Below are 10,878 nucleotides of genomic sequence, written 5' to 3'. Positions count from 1 at the left end.
TATGACACAGAATGACACTGATGATTCTTATTGCTAAGTACTTAATTTCCCCTTTATAGATGTACAATCATCAATTATATAGTTTGTTATAATCAAAACCAATAAAACTGGCAAGAAAAAGTTTATTTAGTTAAACCTTTATGCTAACAAAATTCTGGAGAGTATTATAAAAGTGAGTATTCATTCATGGTGCACATGTTTTGTAAATAAATAACAACATAGTTATACAACTGTTTATACATACATAGTAATGTAAGAATTAAACAACATGAAAACACTAAAATGGCAAGGCCTAATAAATTATAATAAGGCATTAGATTTGTGTACATTTATAACTAGACACAAAAGCTAACATAAATAGTGAAAGAAACATAAGCATACTGAAAGACAGGGTTTAAAATAGTATGGTTGACAAAAGTTTTAACCCCTTTACCGTGTGTCTCGAGTTAACTCGTCATTAAAATCTTGGGCTTAACCGTACATCACGAGTTAACTCGTCTTCAGATAAAAAAGTCGTCTGTGTGCCGTGCGTCCCGAGTTAACTCGTCTTGATACGAAAATAGCATTGGAAATCAATAACAATGTAGAGGGAGGCTAATCTAACAGCCAATTCAACAGCGGATGATAAAAATAGGTCAAAATGATGTTTTATTTTGTCAGGACAACATAACAAATCAAATAATGAAAAAAAACAATTACACGGTTTCCAAAAAAAAAATATTTTTTTTTCCCCGGTAAAGGGGTTAATATATATAAATAATAAACTATCATTCTTATTAACAATAAATAGTCAGATAATAGGAATCATGTATATAATTAGAATGTACATTGTAAAAATCTAATGCAAAATACTTTAAAAAACTACTTGGTCACATGTGTATCTAGGTATGTTTGTTGATTATCATAACTGTAGCGGCTGCATTGGAGTTTTCCCCAGGATCATGTCCGCAGACTTTTCTGCAATCATGACCACAGCAGCCTGAGGGTTGGCTGACACAATCCAGGGCATGATGGAGGCATCCACCACACGCAGGCCGCCAATGCCCTGTACCCTGAGGTGGGAACAGACAATTCAAACGATAAAATTAGTTTTAGCTTTCATTACTTGTATCAACCTATAACACATAACGTTGTTACGATACAACTTTAAACACTTGCTGTAACATTTTTATTACAATACAACCAGTAACACATACTGAATCCTTTTTGTTACAATATAGCCTTTAACATACTGTAATATTTTTGTTACAATAGTTTTATGAGAATTTGCTATTACACTAAATATTATTGTAGATTAAAAATTAAATTAATGGAAATATAACTTTACTTTTATTGAATACAAAAAGGTACACATTTTGAGAGAAATTATAAAACAGTTTTTGTTTCATTAATTTTATGGTCAAAGTTCCATATTTTAGGCATTAATTAAATAGAAAAATGTCAGGTATCTTGTTAAAAGCTTACTACTGACATTAATTAAACAGAAAAGGGGACACCAGTCTTGTTGAAAGCTTACCTCAGTCATTAAGTGAATAGAAAAAGTGGAAGTAACTCTGCCAAAAGCTTACCTTAACTGAGGGTCAACCACAGCAGTGGCATCCCCTGGTGGTCCCATCTTACAGGTACCAACAGGGTGGTACATGGTGAGTGGTCTGCGCTTGACCAGACACTGCCAGTACTCATGTGAGTCATACTTGTAACTGGCACAGACTGCGGGTATGGTTCTCTCTGTTAACTCTGCCCCTAATTTCATCATCGTCTTAGTCTGAAGCATTTTTTTACATTCGTTTATTCCTGGAGAAATTTGGTTTATTAAAATCTCACAAACATTATGAATGATACAAACTTTGTATGAAATATAAGTGTAAATAGAAATTTTATGAATGGTGGATTAATTATAACACCAGTGGGAGTAGAAAAAAGAAACATTGTTTATTTTATGCTTAAAACTTTAGTTAAAAAAGAGAGACGAAGGGAGATAGCCCCTATGTTCCCTTTCTCCCTCTGGATGAAGGGTACTTTAGATACAAAAATAAGAATAAACATTAATCAGAAGAAAAAAAGTTAATTACACCCATAGCTAAGATTGACCTCAAATCAAAGTCTAGGACTGTTATCTTAATTAAACCTCCACAACTATTAATCTAACAGCAAATTAGTTTTTTTAGAAGGGTCGCTAGAAAAAAGGCCAAAGGTTAAAAGGGTGTTCTAAGTTTCATTAAAATTTTAATCTATGTACCTATGGAATGTTTATTCACATTCTTCTGATAATGAAGATTGTTTATTCAAATTCTTCTGATACTGTAGATTAATGTAGATTGTGTAGGCCTATTCACTTTCTTCTGATAATGAAGATTGTTTATTCACATTCTTCTGATAATGAAGATTGTGTATTCACATTCTTCTGATAATGAAGATTGTTTAATCACATTCTTCTGATAATGAAGATTGTTTATTCACATTATTCTGATAATGAAGATTGTGTATTCACATTCTTCTGATAATGTAGATTGTATATTCACATTCTTCTGATAATGTAGATTGTGTATTCACATTCTTCTGATAATGTAGATTGTGTATTCACATTCTTCTGATAATGTAGATTGTGTATTCACATTCTTCTGATAATGAAGATTGTGGGTATTTAATACTACCCTAACTGTAACAGTTTCTAAAAAAATAATAGAATATTTAAATGCAGGTCACCTCTAATCAGGAGTTCTATGTCCTCCTGGCGCTTCAGGTAATTAGCTTGAATGACAGGATAATCAAACGGATCATTAGATCTCAGACTAATGAGCCCCCTGCTTTCTGGGCGTGTAAGACAAGGGAGGCAAGCAAAGCCATAATCAGCTACATCCCTCCCAGCCATTTCAGCTTTGACCTGCATGAGGTGCAATAAAAATAAATCTTAAAATCTTCATATATAATAAGTCCTTAAATGATTATTTAAACAAATAATCTAACAGATACAATAAAGTTAATTAATGCTCAACTATTACAATTTAATTTAACCTAAGAGTTTAAACATTGTGTGTTAAACTAGAACAACATACCTCTTCATTATAACCAAACTTATCCAGTAACACACCACTTGGCAATGCACTAGTAAACCCCAACTGTAAATCTGGCCAATCCATTTCCCTAGTTTCCTTTGTTGTGCTTTTAAAAGCTAAGCTCTCTAGTAAAAATGGAGAGCTCATAGGCCCTATGGAGCATGACATACAAACACGACATATATTATAGATAAAAAAAACATAATTAATATCAAGTTGTATTATTAACATTAAAAAACCCATTGGAATAGGCCTACAAGTGATATGTAAAAGTATCATGTTGCTGATTCTAACACCCAGGGTTTAGTTAGACAAAATTTACCTGTGCCAAAGAGCTTGTACATTAGATGTGACCAGAGAGAACTGAAACTATTTCTTGTGGCAGACAAAGGCTCTTTGATCTGCACACCAACATCAAAAAACAGGTGATCTTGTAGGTTCTCTCCCACAGGTAGGTTAGCAACAACAGAAATCTAAATCAGTGTAGCAACAAATCTCAATCAGTGTAGCAACAAATCTAAATCAGTATAGCAACAAATCTAAATCAGTGTAGCAACAAATCTATCTAAATCACTCTATCAACAAATCTAAATCAGTATTGCAACAAATATAAATCAGTGTAGCAACAAATCTAAATCACTGTAGCAACAAATCTAAATCAGTATAGCAATAAATCTAAATCACTGTAGCAACAAATCAAATCAGTATAGCAACAAATCTAAATCAGTATAGCAACAAATCTAAATCAGAATAGCAACAGATCTAAATCAGTACAGCAACAATTCTAAATCAGTATAGCAACAAATCTAAATCAGTATAACAACAAATCTAAATCAGTGTAGCAACAAATCTAAATCAGTATAACAACAAATCTAAATCAGTGTAGCAACAAATCTAAATCAGTATAACAACAAATCTAAATCAGTGTAGCAACATATCTAAATCAGTGTTGCAAAAAATATAAATCAGTATAGCAAAAAATCAATGTAGTAACAAATCTAATTCAGTATAAAAGATCACAGAAAAATCTACTTAAACAAAGAAGTAGAGAAATATAAATTTTATTTGAAGCTTTTGTAATATTAAATCTTATATATTAAAAAAGTAATCCAATTAGATTGTATTTTGATTCCAAAAATGACTAATTTAACTAAAATTGTAATACTTTAATTATAGTTTATGACTAATTAATTACTAAATATCTTGTAAAAAGTTAATAACCCATTGTGATGATGCAAGGTTACGTCAAGGGCAGGTCAAGCAGATAGAGGTTAGCAGAACCAGACTATAGCGAGTTGGTCAGAGAGACCAATGAAAGTACAGGAGCTGACCGGTCACATGGGACGGTCAGCTGATCACTGAAGCGTGGGTCCGTAGTTGGATCAGCGGTAGAGAAGGTGTTAGGTATCGGTTAGAGGTGGTCAAGATATGTAGAGCTGGGGAGACAGAGGATAATTAGCTAGCAAAGAGAACAGTCAGTTAGGTAGAGAAATGTAGCATTAGGTAGAGACGGTCAGACATATGTAGAGCTAGATACAGTTAGATAGTAGTGGTAGTAGTACAGTGTAGATTAGTAGATAGGAAGTTGATTCTGTATAAGTTTTAATAAAGAACTTTATATTTTGACTTGAACTGTGAGTTGGATCTTTTCATCATCTTCACCACCCCCACTCTCACATTTGGTGATGTTAGTGTTTTCCCTACCCTCACAATGGGCGGAAGATCCTATCTTTTCATCTCCCCTCACACCCATATAAATTTATACTCCAGCATTGGTATTGATAAAAATGTGTCTTACCTTGTGAGATTCAAGATGCTGTTGGGGTCCAACACCTGACAGCATGAGGATGTGGGCGGAGCCTACAGTACCAGCTGACAGTATCACCTCCTTCCTGGCTTGTATCATGTACTTCCTCCCATTTCTTATGACCTCAACTCCTTTACACTCTTTGTTTTTTATTACTACCTGGACATTAAAGTTTTAAACAGAGGATTGAATTACCTTAGACAGAGACTGAGAACAGAAAACTTTGGTTTAAAAAGATGATGAAACAAACCTTAGTGACAAAAAATTATATCAATACAACTCCTTCACACTCTTTATTTTTTATTGCTATCTAGACATTATAAACAAGTTTTAAACAGAACATTAAATTACATTAGATGAGAGACATATCTCAGACAGGAAAATAATGTTTAAAATAATGAAACAAACCTTAGTGACATGAGAGTGGATAGCAACATGGAGGTTTGACCTGTCCAGCACTGGATGGAGATAAGCTTTTGCTGTGCTCCATCTTTCACCACTGTTGGAGTTTACTTGTGCATTGAATACACCTTGGATGAGACATTTTATAAACTATTAATTTTAAATAATTGGCTCAATAGTAACTGGCACAGATCAACCAAAAACATAATTTTAAATCACCATGAGCAATAAGAATGATATATCAACAGATGTTTTACTAATATGAACATCATCCACGTGTATGATATTAAATAGGCTTCATAAAAATCCAACCTAATAACTTAACCACACAAAAACAGGCTTGAATTTATTTGGTTTTGCAACATAAAAAAATGTAACTGTAAAATTGTATGTGTTATAGAATCTAACAATTATGAAACCTTAGTTTTCTAAACTGATTTTTGGGAAAAGCTAAAACTGGTCATGAGAGCTTAAGTAAGGAACCAAAAATTCTGTCTAACACATAATGTCATAACTTACCCTCCATAGATCTTACATTATAATCGTGATATGACTTCATAACTTACCTTCCATAGATCTTCCATTATAATCCTGATTATCAGGGTACCCCACAGCTTTAGCTGCCTCAACTAACTTCTCCACTATAGGATGTGGTTCTATGTGATTGACTGTTATTGGTCCATCATGCCCTCGATAATCTGCAGTGATTAAATTTATCTATATATATTTAATAATTATTTCACATAAAAAAAAATGAAAACAATAATTGAAATATGATTAAACATTTTTTAAACTTACTAGAATTACTGTATTATTAAGCAATTTTAGTTTTGTAAACTGCTGATTAGATAGATTATTATCTGTTAGATTTGGTAGCCTCAATGACAAAAAAAGTAGAGAATATTTCTTTAAGCTCCAAAAAAGTATGATTCATGTACTAATTAGTGCTTGATAAGCTCTTTTCAGTGTTAAATTATTCATCATTTAAAGCTGGAGCTCTGGACTATTGCAGATGATCTATACAACAACCATATAAGGTATGTTAAATTGCATACGCTTTTATTTTATTGATTAATTTTGGCATTTTTATATTAGTGATGTAGTATGTAAATCAAAGATACACCAGAGAACTATTTATATCAGTCATGTGATCTAGTTTGTTAAAGTAGTGCCACCTGTTGTTCTCTTATGGTCTGTATGAGTTTAAATGATGTCATCTGTATGAGCAGAGTTTAAATGATGTCATGTCATCTGTATGAGCAGAGTTTAAATGATGTCATGTCATCTGTATGAGCAGAGTTTAAATGATGTCATGTCATCTGTATGAGCAGAGTTTAAATGCTGTCATCTGTATGAGCAGAGTTTAAATGATGTCATGTCATCTGTATGAGCAGAGTTTAAATGATGTCATGTCACCTGTATGAGCAGAGTTTAAATGATGTCATGTCACCTGTATGAGCAGAGTTTAAATGATGTCATGTCATCTGTATGAGCAGAGTTTAAATGATGTCATCTGTATGAGCAGAGTTTAAATGATGTCATGTCATCTGTATGAGCAGAGTTTAAATGATGTCATGTCACCTGTATGAGCAGAGTTTAAATGATGTCATGTCACCTGTATGAGCAGAGTTTAAATGATGTCATGTCATCTGTATGAGCAGAGTTTAAATGATGTCATCTGTATGAGCAGAGTTTAAATGATGTCATGTCATCTGTATGAGCAGAGTTTAATTGATGTCATGTCACCTGTATGAGCAGAGTTTAAATGATGTCATGTCATCTGTATGAGCAGAGTTTAAATGATGTCATGTCACCTGTATGAGCAGAGTTTAAATGATGTCATGTCATCTGTATGAGCAGAGTTTAAATGATGTCATGTCACCTGTATGAGCAGAGTTTAAATGATGTCATGTCACCTGTATGAGCAGAGTTTAAATGATGTCATGTCACCTGTATGAGCAGAGTTTAAATGATGTCATGTCATCTGTATGAGCAGAGTTTAAATGATGTCATCTGTATGAGCAGAGTTTAAATGATGTCATGTCATCTGTATGAGCAGAGTTTAAATGATGTCATGTCACCTGTATGAGCAGAGTTTAAATGATGTCATGTCACCTGTATGAGCAGAGTTTAAATGATGTCATGTTACATCTATGAGAAGAGTTTAAATGATGTCATTTCATCTATGAGAAGAGTTTCAAATAATGGACATCAACCAGAGTAGAGTTCAACAAATACTACAGCTGTCTTGTGTTCCCCTCTGTTTTGTTTGTCATCTGACAAGCCCCCACACATATCACAATCTGTTATACCTGAATCCTCAAGACCTTTTATCAAGACGTTCTCCATCTTGTTGAAGTAAGGCAAGACATGTTGATAGTTCCAGTCAGGCACTCCCATATACTTGGCCCATCTGTCGTAGTCATGGCGAGAACCACGAGCATATATCATAGCATTGACACTACCAGAACCACCAACAACTTTTCCACGGGGCCAGAAGGAGCGCTGGGTTAAGGAAATTGGTTGCAATGCTCAGTAAATAGTTACTATTTTAATAAGTGCATGTACCAAGTTAAATCATTAATCATTTAAAACATTGTTAGCTCTATTATCTTTTTGTGTCAAAAAGAATATTTGCATTCAAATTTAAAATCTCATCTTTTTTTGCAATTTTGAATAAATCCTATCCAATTATCCAGTGGCGTAGCCAGGAATTGGTCATGGGAGGGGTTCAAATATTCTTCCATGTACACAAAGTCATATATGAGTCCATGGGAGGGGTTATAATCCCCTAACCCCCACCCCCCCTTGCCTACGCCACTGCATTTATCCATAATTTCCATTTGATATTGAGCATCTAAAATTGTGTTACAATTTTATGAAAGCCATTTAAAACTTCAAATATATTTTTGTTGGGATTAAATTAATAGGATGAATTGCTGAATATTGTGATGCAGGGTTAAGGCAAAGTTAACAACACATCATTACTCATAGGCCTACTGTAGAGTTAAACTGTTTGATTTAAATGCATTTTAATGATATCCATAAACCTATTAACTTAAAATAAAATAACTGATAACCCTTTTAAAAATTATTATAAATCTAACATTACAACCCACAGTACTTTAATTATGTTATGAAAATTAAAAAATAAACAACATAAAATTCTAAAATATTAAAAAATCTGGAGATGCTTACACCATCTTTCAAGCCACCCATAACATCTCTCTGAGGTTCTGAGTAATACGCCCAGTCTATATCAGTTTTGAGAGTGAGAGGGGCATATCCTGGCGTATCTATCAAAGGGTCACCCACGTCACTGCCCCCTGCCTCCAGCACTAAGACCGTCACATTAGCAGATTCTGACAAACGATTGGCTAGTACACAGCCCGCTGATCCAGCTCCCACTGAAACGAAGAGGGTCCTTCATTAAAATATTGAGGACCACTTCATCTAACCACTTATCTATTAAAGTATATAAAAAACTAAAAATGTTCATGTTTGGTTCTTTTTTCCACTGCTTATATCTTTAAATACTTTAATCATTCCAATTGTAAAAACAAATTACAAAGACAATTAAACTTTGCAATCAAACATGAATTTAATCAACTGAATTATTTGTAACATACCAATGATATAGTCATAAGTTGTATTCAGATGTGAAACCCAAGGTTCTTCCTTGTCTATGTAATAGGTTTTAAAAATAATAGCCACTGCTATTAGAAAAATAATATTTAATTCAACTGCCATTCTGATTTTTATTTGCAATAATTGTTGGTCTATATTTTACACTTGTTTTTAATCAATGATCATGATCTTGTTTTTCTGTGAATAGAAAGAAGAAGATTATAAAAAGAGCAAACCAGAGTAATAGATGTGTTCACATCATTAAAATATGATTTCAAAGGCTGTAGCTCATCATGAAGCAGAACTCATTACTCTATTATTAAACTTTGATTGAAGAGAGTTAGATCTACAACTTAAGTCAACACACAACACAACTCTAGCTGGATCAATATCTGTAACTATTAGTGTGTTGACTGCTAGCATTAAATGATTGATTGCAATAATTAGAATTATATATTTTCTATATGATATAGAATAATAGATCTAAGTCTCTATATTTTTTTCACTTTCAATTGTTTGTGGAGGGAGGGGGGAGTAAACATGGGTTGTGGGCACTATATCTCTATATATACATATATATTATATTATATATATATATATATATATATATATATATATATATATATATATATATATATATATATATATATATATATATATATATATATATATATATATATATATATATATATAATATTATATTATAGTTTCTGAAACTGAAATGTTTTCAAAAGTATTGTCTTTAATCTGTAGTGAATCTAAGAGCATGTATCAGAACAGAATGTTAAGAGTAGACCTTATTATTTAGTTTAACACAAATCATAAAATACAAAATATCTCAGAATGTGAAGGAGTACATCCATAAGCCTAGGCAAGGGCATGAAGTGAGTAGCACTGGCACTTTTAACTAAGGGAGTTAAAATACTTAAAAAGTTAAAATTAAAAGCTACTTTTTTTTTTGCACAGACATAAGGCCCTACTATTGATTCTCGGACTGATTATTGAAACATTTAATATAAGCCCTAGGCTATATAAATTAATTTTACGGTTTTAAGAGTTAAAATAACATTTCAACATAGAATCTACATTTACAGAATCTTTAAAAATACCTGAACGTCGCTAAAGAATTTGTAATATGATTTTTCTTAGTAGCCTTGTAGTCTGCAAAAATAGGGGACACAACTCTCCCGATAATAAAGCATATCGCGAGTTACCTTTCACAACGACTGAAATAGAAAGTTTTATGGCCTGATTTAGCGTTTTTATTTAGCTAGTACTTGAACACCCCTAACATTTTTGGGTGGGGTGTGGTGTCTACGGCTAAGCAGAACGAATGGGCTCTAGCCAAATCCATGTACCGTGTTCCGTGTTAAAATAGGATGTATCTTGCTCAGCTGATCCATGTAACGTGTATGCTACAATGAAATCTAAAAAAATAAACAAAAAACTTCCAGTTTTTGGGAACACAATGCGTGCGCACACCCATCAGAAAATTATTACTCTTCTTATCGTAGTCTAAATGTCTATTTTTCAGTTTTTCTTTTAACGACTGTCATATAAGGCTTTTAAATAAATACAAAACTGACTATAAAAAAGTAGGGTTGCCAGGTGTCCAGTTTTGAACTGGACAGTCCAGTATTTGAGAAGACTGTCCAGGATAAAATAAATATAAATACTGGACAGTTATTAAACTTGTCCAGTATTTATATTTCTTCTTCTGCTTTGCGGCATACCTGAGAAGGGAAGGATGGAAAGGTGTCCAGTATTTTCGGAAAAGTTATCTGGCAACCCTATAAAAAAGGGGTAGGTATAATGATAGGTGATGTATGTGTGTGTGGGGGGAGGGGGCAAATTAAGTTGATGTGTGTTTGGGGGGGCTAATTAAGTTGATGTGTGTGTGTGGGGGGGGGGGGGGGGGGGAAACGACGACAAATTAAGATTTTAGTTTTTGTGGGGGAGCGGCAAATTAAGTTTTTGTGTGTATTT

At 33.1% G+C, this 10,878-nt stretch overlaps 1 protein-coding gene across 1 annotated transcript; it reads right to left on the bottom strand.

The window, feature by feature from the left end:
• Window positions 1–848: 848 nt before the first annotated feature.
• Window positions 849–9,072, bottom strand: LOC131929315 (4-pyridoxate dehydrogenase). Its single transcript, XM_059285427.1, has 11 exons — window positions 8,895–9,072; window positions 8,464–8,672; window positions 7,578–7,770; window positions 5,832–5,963; window positions 5,272–5,393; window positions 4,855–5,022; window positions 3,379–3,529; window positions 3,057–3,208; window positions 2,707–2,884; window positions 1,569–1,794; window positions 849–1,052 (listed from the first exon to the last, which is right to left on the bottom strand). Exons 1-11 carry the CDS (start codon window positions 9,013–9,015, stop codon window positions 902–904), a joined length of 1,803 nt encoding a protein of 600 aa, XP_059141410.1. The 5' UTR covers window positions 9,016–9,072; the 3' UTR covers window positions 849–901.
• Between the last annotated feature and the right edge of the window lie 1,806 nt (window positions 9,073–10,878).

Source organism: Physella acuta, unplaced genomic scaffold (assembly GCF_028476545.2).
Source record: "Physella acuta isolate Inbredline_101_S28 unplaced genomic scaffold, ASM2847654v3 ptg001613l, whole genome shotgun sequence".
Lineage (NCBI taxonomy): Eukaryota > Metazoa > Mollusca > Gastropoda > Physidae > Physella > Physella acuta.
Note: the sequence above shows the minus strand (reverse complement) of the source record. Positions and strands in the feature narration are given on the sequence as shown.

Coding starts and splice junctions, on each gene's coding strand:
- LOC131929315 (XM_059285427.1), bottom strand. CDS start 9,015: ATGGCAGTTGAATTAAATATTATTTTTCTAATAGCAGTGGCTATTATT. Junction 5,394..5,831: donor TAATGGAAGATCTATGGAAG/GTAAGTTATGAA, acceptor GTCTCATCCAAG/GTGTATTCAATGCACAAGTA. Junction 1,795..2,706: donor CATAGAACTCCTGATTAGAG/GTGACCTGCATT, acceptor AAATTTCTCCAG/GAATAAACGAATGTAAAAAA.